The 13,386-nt window shown below is 39.0% G+C and overlaps 1 protein-coding gene across 2 annotated transcripts in view; it reads right to left on the bottom strand.

The window, feature by feature from the left end:
* Window positions 1-301: 301 nt before the first annotated feature.
* HSD17B13 (hydroxysteroid (17-beta) dehydrogenase 13) overlaps window positions 302-13,386 on the bottom strand; it is a 24,183-nt gene continuing 11,098 nt past the window's right edge. For both annotated transcript variants that reach the window (XM_011990748.1, XM_011990749.1), the window contains 5 exons: window positions 12,945-13,076; window positions 11,348-11,454; window positions 9,478-9,615; window positions 5,464-5,580; window positions 302-514 (listed from right to left, as the gene is read on the bottom strand). In XM_011990748.1, coding sequence (XP_011846138.1) covers window positions 424-514; window positions 5,464-5,580; window positions 9,478-9,615; window positions 11,348-11,454; window positions 12,945-13,076 — 585 coding nt within the window. In that variant the 3' untranslated portion in view covers window positions 302-423. The remainder of the gene's footprint in view (window positions 515-5,463; window positions 5,581-9,477; window positions 9,616-11,347; window positions 11,455-12,944; window positions 13,077-13,386) is intronic.

Raw genomic sequence — 13,386 nt, 5'->3', positions numbered from 1 at the left:
CACTCATTCTGTGTTCTTGTTGATATTCTGTGGCGTGGCTACAGATTGGAATGCTACTTGAACAGTCTTAAACCTTCCCTGTGTAAATAAGTTATCTTTGTATTTACTCTTAGGGAGGTAGCTTTTGTCCACCTTTAAATGGAAAAATAAAATACCTTAAAGAAAACCTTTTAAGTATGCTTGTGTAAGCACAGAAGTTTTTAAGAGGCATGAAAGGAAAAACAGACCTATTAAAAACTACATTAATATTCTTGAGAAACAGGAAGACAGGTAATTAATCTTGATCATTTCACTGCTGTTAGTGCCAAACCAATGTTTTTCATATTAACAGGACTGAACAAATGTGAAATAAAGCTTTGCAGCATTGATTCTAAACTATTCATATCATTATCATGCATACAACGCTGGCTGGAGCTTATTTATTCATTTCATTTTGATTTTGTTGCCAACCACTGCTTCAAATTGAATATTCTGCATACGATTTAAAAATGCTGAGGCGCGTTCAGGAAGAAACCTGTACAAAAAAGAAAAAAAAAATTGAAAAATTTTCAGTTTAAAATATTTGACAACAGAGTTCTTTTTTTGGTCATTTAGAATACACTGAGAGTTATCTGGTTTGTGTTTAATTTTCCTCCGTTCTTCTTTACTTCCTTTGCAATCACCTCTCTTTTATGTGTGCATCTTTCTTTTCTTTTCTTTTTTTTTTTTTTTGACATAACTTCATAGTGGACTTCATTAGGAAAAGTGTAAAAACATTCAAATTCATAAAATTTAAATGAGACAGTAAAATTATACCTTGTGGCTACAGTAATTGCCATAATAATCACAAGCAAGGTGAAGTCTAAATTATTGCCTAAACACGGAGGTTGCAGTGAGCCAAGATCATGCCATTGCACTCCAGCTGGGCGACAAGAATGAAACTCTATCTCAAAAAAAGTAAAAAATAAAAAAATAAATTATTGCCTAAACAAACACTATTTTGTCAACCTTCTGCTGCAAGCCCAAGGCAGAAAACATTACAATTATTAGAAGTCAGCCCAATTATGAATCTGCATTTGAAGATGGAAGAAAAGGAAAAAAAGTGTGTTCTGATTACAGCATCAAGACATTCTAGCCTGCAAAAAAGTAACTTTATTAACGTCTTGCAGCAGAATACATTAGTAATTGTAACCATGCATTAAAATTCTCATTTCATATCAAAAAGAGAGTAATCAGTTTTCTTCATGATTTATGTTTTACTGAATTTCATATGGTTTGTCCCTCTGAAAATGTTTTTGGGAACATTCCCTCTCCAGGGAGTGCCTCCTAAGATATGCTCACCACAGGTCATCTTTGGTCATTTAAAATCAATCTGTCTGAACCTATATGTGCACCTTTGTAATATTCATAGTTCAAATTGTATGCAAATATAAATAAAGCACTGATACATACCGCTCTTCTCACTCTCTTATCTGGTATGAGTAAAGATCTAAAATGAAAGTCTGAGCTCATTGCTGAAATTGCTGATTAATCTTGATCCTAAAATCTCACCAAGAGACACCACCAGAATCCATTCCATCCAAGCGTTCACCTCTCCTTTACTATTTACTGAGTACCTATTACGCACTCTATAATAAGGTGAACTAAAGTACTTAAAAAACAGCTGTTGTCTTTGAGGAACTTATTGTTTAGCTGAAAGGCTAAAATGGTCATCTTAAAACAATTATTGAAAAATATCAGCCATCTAGAATTAAGGGCTATAACTGGAAGGAGGATTCACATGGGCTCGGATAGTGGAGGAAAGCTTCAAAAGGACAACTGATGTCCAGGAATGCATAAGAGATGAGTAGGCAGATGAAAGGAAGAGAGTGGCCTGCCCAGTGGCTCACGTCTGTAACCCAGCACTTTGGGAGGCAGAGGTGGCCAGATCATGAGGTCAGGAGTTCGAGACCAGCTTGACCAACATTGTGAAACCCTGTCTCTACTAAAACTACAAAAAAATTAGCCAGGCGTGGTGGCGCATGCCTGTAATCCCAGCTATTCAGGAGGCTGAGGCAGGAGAATCTCTTGAACCCAGGAGGCGGAGGTTGCAGTGAGCCAAGATCAAGCCACTGCACTCCAGCCTGGGCAACAGAGCAAGACTCCATCTGAAAAAAAGGGGGGGAAAAAAAAGAAAAAAAAAAAAGGAAGAGAGTATGTGAATGTAAAGAGGCAGAAATGACATATTCTGCAAAGAAAGTCATATTGAAAATCACTTTGGTATTGTTGACTAATGCAAGATTTACTTCCTCATTTGGGGGGTAGGTGGGTGAAAGATGGGGGAAGGAGCAAACAGGCAGGGAAGATCTGGCTGAAAGAAGGACAAGGATAAGAAGAGAGCTCATGTGGGCCTTTTACCATCACAAAGAAACCTTCATGCTAGTAATTGCATCTGCTCATAAAATGTTGTCTCTCTGTATAAGGAATTAAATGCAAAGAAAATTAACAATACATACCTGTTGCCTAGTTACAAACCACCATGACAGCTTCAAAGGATACAAAAGACTTTGAGACTGTTGTTTATTTTACTGGGATACTATTCTCCAACTCAGGCAGAATAATTGTTTTTATCTCCTTGGTCATATGCATGTATATGCATGTACATATGCATGTAATTTTCAATATTAATATGACTTGCTTTAGGCCCCAAGAGAGTAGGTGTTCCATGAAACTCACTTCCTACAGTGCTTAGTACCAAGACACTAATTTAGTCAACTCTTTTTTTTTTTTCATTGTTTTTTAAATTTATTTTTCCAAGACAGAGTCTTCTGTCGCCCAGGCTGGAGTGCAGTGGCACGATCTCGGCTCACTTCAACCTCTGCCTCCCGGATTCAAGCAATTCTCCTGCGAGTGCCTGGTATTACAGGCACAGGCCACCATACCTACTAATTTTTGTATTTTTAGTAGAGCTGGGGTTTCACCATGTTGGTCAGGCTGGTCTCGAACTCCTGACTTCAAGTATTCTGCCTGCTGTGGTCTCCCAAAGTGCTGGGATTACAGGTATGAGACACCACACCCAGCCTAGTCAACTCTTGAGATGATGTTGCTTGGGGGTCAAGGTTCTCCTTATGTTATCTCAAGTCAGTCTATTTAAGCTAAAACAAAATACTGAAATTGATACATCAATGCAGTTTGTACCCTGTTCTCAAATTGTTCTATTTCAAGTTTGTTCATAATTTATATGGACTTGTTTCAAAAAGGTCCAAGGGCTTATGAAGTTAGTATAGTTATCTTCTCACTGATACAATTTCAATTTATAAACTGCTCCTCAGAAGAAAGCTGAGAGGGTGTATCCTCTGGGAATTGTTGCTGTTGCTATTTCATATAAATTCTGTTCTCTAAGATTTTAACATTTGAAGTCTACACCTTTTCAGTGACAAGAGCTTTGTTTCTATTATATTGTTTTATTCTTATGGCATCCTTATAAAGAAGATATCACCATATTCATTTGGCCAGGTGCAGTGGCTCATGCCTGTAATCTCAGCACTTTGGGAGGCCAAGGAAGGAGGATTGCTTGAGGCCAGGCATTCAAAACCTTTGTTGCCTGGGCAACAAAGCGAGACTGTCTCTACTAAATAAATACATAGGCTGGGTGCGGTGGGTCACACCTGTAATCCCCACACTTTGGGAGGCCGAGGCAGGCAGATCACGAGGTCAGGAGATCGAGACCATCCCGGCTAATGGGGTGAAACCCCGTCTCTACTAAAAAAATTTAAAAAAATAAAAATTAGCTGGGCATGGTGGCAGGTGCCTGTAGTCCCAGCTACTCGGGAGGCTGAGGCAGGAGGATGGCGTGAATCCGGGAGGCAGAGATTGCAGTGAGCCGAGATCTTGCCACTGCACTCCAGTCTGGGCAACAGAGCAAGACTCCATCTCAAAAAATAAATAAATAAATAAAAATAATAAATAAATAAATAAATAAACAAGACATTCTAAAGACATTAAAAGGATAATAAGGGAATGTTATGTACAAATTTATGCCAAAGAAATTCTACAACTTAGATGAAATGGACAAATTCCTTGAAAGACACACATTACCAAGAATTAATAAGTAAATTGAATTGCCATGTAGCTATTAAAGAAATTAAATTTGTAATTAAAAGCTTTCCCAAAAGAAAATTAGAGACTCAGGAATCTACCAAAAAAAAACCAGAAAACAAAAAACTTACTGAGTTTAGCAAACAAAAAGTTTAGCAATTTAGCAAGGTTGCAAAATATGAGATCAAATTACAAAAATCCAATATATACTGACAACAAACAATGGTAAATATAAATTTTTTTAAAAATGCCATTTGCATTAGCATCAAAAACCGTGAAATAGGGCTGGGCATGATGGCTCATGCCTGTAGTTCCAGCAGTTTGGGAGGCTGAGGCAGGTGGACCACATGAGGTCAGGAGTTCGAGATCAGCCTGGTCAACATGGTGAAACCCCATCTCTACTACAAATTCAAAAAATCAGTTGGGCGAGGGGACAGGTGCCTGTAATCCCAGCTACTTGGGAGGCTGAGGCAGGAGAATCGCTTGAAGCCAGGCGTCCTAAGTTGCAGTGAGCCGAGATCACACCACTGCACTCCAGCTTGGGCAACAAGGGCGAAACTCTGTCTCAAAAAAAAAAAAAAAAAAAGAACTCGTGAAATACTTTGGAATAAATCTGATAAAATATGTGCAAGACTTAAACATCAAAAACTACAAAATACAATTTAAAGATTTAAAGATTTTGAAGAAGATTTAAAAAATAGATATTATGTTCTTGGATTCAAAAACTCAATATTGTTGATATGTCAATTCTCCCCAATTGATCTATAGATTCAGTGCAATCCCAACCAAACTTCTAGCAGGCTTTTAAAAATGGAGTCTTTATTATTAACTACTTCACTATATTGCATTCTTTTAAAACTGTGTTTCCTTTAGTTAGAATAGTCTTCAGCAAAGTTTGCACAGAGACAGTAGATTTGGTAGAGAAAATGAATCATTCTCTTTTTATAGACTGGGTAGGAAAAGAACAGAGGAAACTTAACTGTTCTCCCCAAGGATGGAGAGTTTCCATGCCAATTTTCACAACTGAAAGATTCTCCATAATAATAGCTCTACTGGGCCAGGCACGGTGGCTCATGCCTGTAATCCCAGCACTTTGGGAGGCCAAGACAGGAGGATAACTTGAGGTCAGGAGTTCAAGCCCAGCCTGGCCAGCATGGGGAAACCCCACCTCTATCAAAAAATACAAAAATTAGCTGGGTGTGGTGTGGTAGCACACACCTGTAGTCCCAGTTACATAGGGATCTGAGGCACGAGAATTGCTTGAACCCAGGAGGTGGAGGTTGCAGTGAGCCAAGATCGTGCCACTGCAATCCAGTCAGGGTGACAGAGTAAGACTCTGTCTCCAAAAAAAAAAAAAAAAAAGCTCTATTGGTGTTTCAGTATTTAGGTGTTCTGTGCTGTACTTACTTCTTTAGTATCAGAAAGATATTGATATATGATGGAACAAAAATCATTTTCTTATTGGTAAGTATTCCATCTATCAGACTTCTTACAACTTCATCTGTCTCCAATACAGGCCATAATCTGTGATTTAAAAGAGGAAAAGTTTATTTTTATTTTCTAAAGTTTTAATTTCATAAGTAAATGATGGTAGGAAAATTATCCTGTATTTTTACTAAATCTAGAATGAAGATTTAAAATATTCCAGGATTTGCTGCATTAATGCCACCCTACCCACTTCCTCCACATCCCATGTTGATGTTTTGTTATCAGAAACTTATACTTTCATATCCAGTAGGTGTGTTTCATAGCTCACTTAGTCAAAATATCAAAATGGTGGAGAGGCATTAGATGGTAAGGAGTAGAGGAGCCATGCAAGAAAGAGGAACGGCTAGGATTAATCATGGGACAGGAAGGAAAGATCTGACATCTCAAAGCCTGTTGGATGCAAGGAGAAAATTCTATAGCTAAGTATACTTTCTTTCTTGTGGAGGTATTCCATAAAGCTGGATTGTTTTGAGGTCATCATTTTGTCAGAGGTGTTTAAATCAGAGCAACTCCATCTTGAATAGGGCCTGGGTAAAAGAAGGCTGACACCTACTGGGCTTCATTCCCAGGAAGCTAAAGCATTCTTTGTCACAGGATGATAAAGGAGGTTGGCACAAGATTCAGGTCATAAAGATGTTGCTGATAAAATAGGGTGCAGTAAAGAAGCCGGCCAAAACCCACCAAAACCAAGATGGTGATGAAAGTGACCTCTGGTTGTCCTCACTGCTCATTATAAGCTGACTATAATATATTAATTAGCATGCTAAGAGACACTTCTATCAGCACTATGACAGTTTACAAATACCATGGCAATGGCAGGAAGTTACCCAATATGGTCTAAAAACAGGAGGAAATCTCAGTTTTGGGAATTGCTCACCCCTTTCCCGGAAAACTCATGAATAATCCACCCCTTGTTTAGCATATAATCAAGAAGTAACTAAATATCCTTGGTGGAGCAGCCCCAGCCATTCTTCTCGGTGGAGTAGCCATTCTCCTTCGTGGAGTAGCCATTCTCTACTCCTTTACTTTCCTAATAAGCTTGCTTTTGCTTTGCACTGTGGCCTTGCCCCAAATTGTTTCTTGGGAAAAATCTAAGACCCCTCTCTTGGGGTCTGGATTGGGAGCCCTTTCTGGTAAGAATTTCATATTTGAGATTCACCTCTGACTTGCCTATCCTGCAGTTTAATGAGAATTTAAGAGGCGCCCAAGGAGTATGACAACTGGAGGTATGACCTTCCTTATACTGAAGGCCGTGTACATGTATTCTTGAGAAATATTCATAAACATAGGCTTAGTGAACAATTGCCTGTTAGTGCAAGATGATGACAGAAAATTAAAACATAAATGGATTTAAAATGTTGTATTCAAATTAAGATGTCTAGGCATGGACTGAACAGCCAGTGAATGTAAAGGCTGGGCGAGGAGTTAGGAAACCAGTGAATGTTAAAACTCCATTCCCTGGGATGATCTGTGGTTTACTGCAGATTAGTATGTGATTCACTTCTCCACTGCATTGAACAGCAACGCCAACAGAGAGTAATACAAGTCAATACATTTCTAAATTACTCTGTTCTGCCCTTTCCCTCCCTGATGTCATCTATATGGATCCAACAACCCAGCCTCAGAGCCATGTGTGACATTACATATCAATGCCTTAGCCCTGACTAAGGAAATTCACAATCCAGCAACCTCTATAAAACCAATCCCAAATCTTTAGCATTGCCTGTGTCTGCCCCTAAGTTAGCCCCCAGGAACCCTATACCCAGAGTTCCATCATCTTTACTTTTCTCATCTATTATGCCTTCCCCAAGAGTGGCAGGATACCCTTAGGAAAGCTCATGGTACGCTAAGCACGAAAGCCTACCAAGAGGGTTTTTATTGGGCCCAATTCCTTGTCTAAGAAAACAGTCAGGAGTTGCAACAGTACTATAGTATTTACTTGCATATCGCATACTTATTAAGTACTGTGAGACAACATAGCAAATGTAGGAAGCCATGTTTGCTCACTTCTTTCAGCATAATTTCACAAAGTCCCTGACTCTGTGACAATGTGGAGCTCTCTGGAAAGATGCTTTGAAGACAACACAGGATGGAGCACATGGCCCCCAGTACCAGAGCAGTCCAACTGAACCTCTCTAAAGGGCTGCTCTCAGGCTACAGGCCTCCTTCTGTAGTCTTCAGTAAGGCTTCTAAATAAAATCAACACCTTTAATTCTTTAAAAACTTATTTTTTTGGCCGGTTGTGGTGGTTCACGCCTGTAATCCCAGCATTTTAGGAGGCCGAGGCAGGCAGATCACCTGAGGTCAGGAGTTCGAGACCAGCCTGGCCAACATGGCGAAACTCCGTCTCTACTAAAAATACAAAAATTAGCCAGGTGTGGTGGTGGGTGCCTGTAATCCCAAATACTCAGGAGGCTGAGGAAGGAGAATCGCTTGAACCCGGAAGGCAGAGGTTGCGGTGAGCCGAGATTGAACCACTGCACTCCTGCCTGGATGACAGAGTGAGACTCTGTCTCAAAAAAAAAACAAAAACAAAAACTTATTTATTTTTCTTTAATCAACAGTACCTATGGTCTAACACCATGAAGGACTCCAGTGGCAGGGAGACACTCCAGCTGCAGAGACCACACAGCTAACTCAGGCTGTAAGAGTCAGTATCCTCAAATGAGGCGGCACTCAACAGAGAATTGTTTAGTTCATTTGAATGAATATGTTTAGGACTAATTCCCTTCCAGTAAAAAATTGGTTTTGAATCATTAAGCTTAGTATATTTTGTTAATCTGCAGCAGAATATATACCAGAATTAGAAAAATTTGTTCAGCAGATGGCTTAATTTTCAGGCCTTATCCACACCTTCCTGCTTTTTTCTTCTCCTTTCAGGACTACTTTTTCCTCTCTTATGGTCTCAAATCCTCTCTCACCAGAGACAAGAGTTCTTGCAGAAATTCACCTTGACTAAGGAGCTAGAGACTCAATTTATTTGCTGGTCCTTGGAACATTTGCATTTTAAAGACAGGGTGGTAACAGTGATCAAATGTATATAGAGATTGTGTGCGTGTGTGTGTGTGTGTGTGTGTGTGTGTGTGTGTGTATTTAGAGACAGAGGTCTCACTGTGTTGCCCAGGTTGGAGTTCAATGGCTATTCACAGGTGCAATCATAGTGCACTACAGCCTTGAGCTCCTGCCTTCCTCTTGCCTTAGCTTCCCTGGTCTCTAGGACTGCAAGCTTGCCCTCTGATAATATTGAATATATCAAAGTTTTCCAAACCTGCCTCTATTCTCATCTGGTATGCTTGTAAGACAAAACAAAACAAAACTCCTAATTCTTGGAATTAATCCTAGTCTACTGGATCAGAATTTCCTTAGAAATTCCTAAGGACGAGCCTATGAACTTTATTTTTTAAGTAAGCACATGCAATAATTCTTAGGATGAGACAAGTTTGGAAAATGTTTGGGTGCCTTATGTTAACATTGTGGCCAGTGCTGTGGAAGACATAAAAGAGGCATAAGTACCCATACCTTTCCATGCTCTGTTTGAAGAGGATGAACCACTAATGGAAGGGGGGAATGTTAGGTATCATTGATTTTGTGGGTGTGGTGTCCAGGAGAGGAGACTCTGCCGTTCCCTTAAGCACACATCTCCAGCCCCCCTTGTCCCATTCCCACTTCTCACTTACTCTTGGCACCTGAGTGTGTGTTAAGCTTTTTCCCAGACACAAATAAATATCTCAGTTCATTGGTAGCTGATCATTCCTGCTAGTCCCTAATGTTTTTCCCCTTTATTCCTTTAATTCAAGATAATAATATTAATAAGAAAAAATAATTTTCCTGTTTCATTTTATTTCTATTAGTTGGCCTGCCTAAACATTTCTCATTAGTTTTCATATCAATTTATCATACCACAGTCTCATTCTAACTTGATTTTGACTTTACCTTGTGCTTGGATTTTTGGTGAACCCAGTATTCACAAAAACTGGGCAGAGACATGAGGTTTTGATACCAGTTTTTCCCAAAGCTTGAAGTTCTGATGTCAGACCTCTGTGAAAGCCAACAGCAGCAAATTTGCTGGAACTGTAAGAGAATTATTAAGCATTGTTAGCTAAGGGAGAGTGAAACCAATCCTCAGTTTTCTGTGAGAAGGTGGTATCATTTGACTTATGAACAAGTAGATCCTGGCTAACATGGTGAAACCCCGTCTCTGCTAAAAATACAAAAATAAATTAGCCAGGCATGGTGGCGGGCTCCTATAATCCCAGCTACTCGGGAGGCTGAGGCAGGAGAATGGCATGAACCCAGGAGGCAGAGCTTGCAGTGAGCCGAGATCGCGCCACTGCACTCCAGCCTGGGCGACAGAGCCAGACTCCATCTCAAAAAAAAAAAAAAAAAGAACAAGTAGAAGCCAAAAATCAGCCACTTGTGATTTTTCTGAGAGTATAAATGGCAATTCATTTTCATTTTTTTATACGATTAAGCAGAATTGTGAACGTATCTCATTTCTTAAACAACGATAGCAAAAGAACAAAAATAACTCTATTGATTGGCTTAATGTTCAGTTTTCCATCCTACATGTAAGGTTTTTCCATTGAATCTTCAAACTGTTTTCTAATCAGTTTTTATTGCTTTTATTTTGAAAAATATGAATCAGGAAAAACATATTTAGTAATTCTACAAAATTGATGTCTGTGTTGACAGACTTCTGTAGGACGCTGCTCATTTCTCCTTTCTCTCTCAATAACTGAGTTGATGGTTTTTCTCTTGATAATGGTTGCCACTTTGGCCTCTTGATTTTATTATGAGGATCTGGAGAAGAGTTTACAGGAAAGGATATTTGGCAAATACAGTAGTATATCCTTAGGGCCTCCCACCTCCTTCCCTTTAAGTCTTTGGTGGTGCGTGGAGTGTGGTATCTGCAACTTTTAGTCAGGTAGAGTTGTTTCTCTCTCTCTCTCTGTCTTTCTCTCTATCTTTCTCTCTCACACACGCACACACACACACGTTCATGACACAAGCACACTGTAAAATGTTTTGATCCAGGGACCACTCTGATTGTCTTATTTTGGGCACCAAGGCCATGACGTAGACATGTGTTCTTTTTAGCTTCTGTAGGTTTTGCTTCTTAGTCTGTGGAGGAAACAATGGAAACATGCTTGGCATTACTGTTTTCTCTCATTGTTCTACAGAAGAATTTGCAGAAATCTAAAAGTATTTTAAATATAATGACAACCCGGTTTCATTGCTTTAGAAAAAGTCATTTAAAAAATTCATTCTAAACCACTGTAAATTTATATCCTGTTAACCCAAATCACTCTGCTCCGAGCATTGCCATCTTGAGGCAGGAGAATAGGGTCTGGAGGCAGGGAACATAAGGCCGATTCATGCTGACTTCCTAGAACTAAATCAAATGGAAACACTTCAGCTATGACAGGAAATATCCTCTCCATTTACATGGGGTGTACACTGAGTAAATGACTTTGTAAATTTAATTCATCCTCTTCATTTACATAGGGTGTACACCGAGTAACCAGTGGAAGAAACCTCTAGAGGGTATTTAAACCCCAGAAAATTCTGTAAGGGGCTCTTGAGCCCCTGTGCTTGGGCCCACTCCCACCCTGTGAAGCATACTTTCATTTTCAGTAGATCTCTGCTTTTGTTGCTTCGTTCTTTCCTGGCATTTTGGTGTGTTTTGTCCAATTCTTTGTTCAAGATGCCAAGAACCAGGACACCCTCCACCGGTAACAATGTGAAGTGTAATGCTCCCTTCAAAGTGTAAAAATATATAACATGGCTGGCATGTGATACTTACCAATATGGGATGAGGTAAGGAATCACTTCGTGGCCACACACTGAAGCCACCGTGACGATGTGGCCATGATTTCTCTCTATCATCGATGGAAGAAGTGCTTTTGTGATCTTAAGGATCATTGTAGAAAGAAGAAAAACAATGACATAGGTGTTAGGTTTCCAAATCAGGTAGTTTTATTTTTGTTAAGACAGAAAGGCATTTGAGAGAACTTATAAACTGAAATAAAGTACTTTCAAGCATTCCATGATTAATTCTATACAAATGATAGAAATAAAGATACAAATTTATTGGTATGGTATACCCCATGCCAACACTAATCTCAGTATTCCCCATCTTTCCCTTCAGAAGGAATCAAATAGATCCTTTTTTGGATATGTCATCTAAACAATATTAAGGGAAAAATTCAGAGTTTTCAGAAGTAAAATAATTCTTTATGATAATTTAGTGTCATGTAATTTTTTGGTTTGGGGCTTTATCATTCTAATTAAAAGAGTGAAATCTTGTGTAACTGTATTAAGGCAGTTGAGTAGTGTAAGCTGAGTGTTCTACACCACACTTATGCATCATGATTGAATTCACTATCTCCTATTTGTAATATTGTATATTATATGTTGATGTTACAGGAAACAAGTCTTTCTTTTTTTCCAAAAACCTCTTTTGTGAGAAACATCGATAAAATTTTATAAGAATGTAGTAAATCCTATGCAAATTCATAGAACTAGAACTCCCAACCCAAGCTACCCCCAAATTCCCAACCCACAGAAACTGTGAGAGGATGGTGAACATATATTGTTGCTTTAAACCACTAAGTTTTGTATAATTTGTTATGCAGCTATAGGTAACTAATACATGAGGTCTCCATGTAGTTTGGTGGGCATGGGAGCCAATTCACATATGTGAGGAGCTGGTAAAGGTAAGGGGGACACATCTCTTTTTTTTTCTTCTTTCTTCTAGAATCCAGATTTGCCCTAGATTCTACACTAATATTGAGGCACTGGAAGATTAATCATAAAAATTTCTGTACAAAGGCAGCTGAAGTTGATATTTCCATCTTCCACAAAACTAACCAATTATATGAGGTCTGTGTAGCTGCATTTCTCAGTTCTAGCATCCCATGGATCTAGAACTTGCCTCAGAGTCTCATCCAAAAGTGTCCTTGACCCTATATACATCCACGTAATTACTTCTGATGTCCTTCCCATTCTAAAATTCCACAAAATGAGGACACATTACAAAATCATAGTGTGGAGGGAAAAAAATGAGGTCACAAGTGAGAGCATTGAAAAGATGTACACTGACAACCCTTAACAAACCTCCACAAACATTTGTTGAATTCTTGGTACATGCCAAGCTTTGTGTCAGATACTGGTGGACAAGACAGACCAAGTAGCTTACATTCTAGTGTGTTGTGTCCACTTGAATTCTGTGTCCTTGTGTCAGAGACTCTGTGGCTCTTCTACTCAAACAAATTTGATGATTCTTGATTAAGGCAAAGATCTGGCCAGTTTCCTGTCCAGAAGTATGTGAACTCCGTTATAAGTTTCATGTATCTTAAGAGAAGGTGCACAAATCTGAAAGGTTTCTGACTCACACTCACCCAAAAATGTCCTAGGATGTTGACCTCAAATGTTTTGGTAATCTCTTCATCCTTGGTGCTGCGAAGATCGGCTGGATATACTGTCCCAGCATTATTCACCACAATTGTCACATCACCCACTTCTTTCTTCACCTTTTGAAATTGAAAGAATGCATTCATTGGGTGTGTTATACAAACTCAAAGTTTTGGGACCAATATAATCCAGAGATTAGAGTCTTTCTTCTACTGTATGAGGTCTCTCAGAGTTCAGGCAAGATGGACTGTTGAGCTCAAATAGTGGAGGCCAGCGGAGCACTGTCATAAAGGTGGGATAAACTGTTCTTTTAACATCTAAATTTCAATACCCAGCACATCATGTTTTGCAAGTTTATCAGTAAAGTGAAATTAACATTTATGTTGATAAATTACTATATAAGTTCTGACCAAATATTTTTAATGTGCT

This window comes from Mandrillus leucophaeus, unplaced genomic scaffold (genome assembly GCF_000951045.1).
Source record: "Mandrillus leucophaeus isolate KB7577 unplaced genomic scaffold, Mleu.le_1.0 Scaffold381, whole genome shotgun sequence".
In the NCBI taxonomy this organism is placed as follows: Eukaryota; Metazoa; Chordata; class Mammalia; order Primates; family Cercopithecidae; genus Mandrillus; species Mandrillus leucophaeus.
The sequence above is the reverse complement of the archived record's forward strand: the minus strand, read 5'-3'. Positions and strand labels throughout refer to the sequence as shown.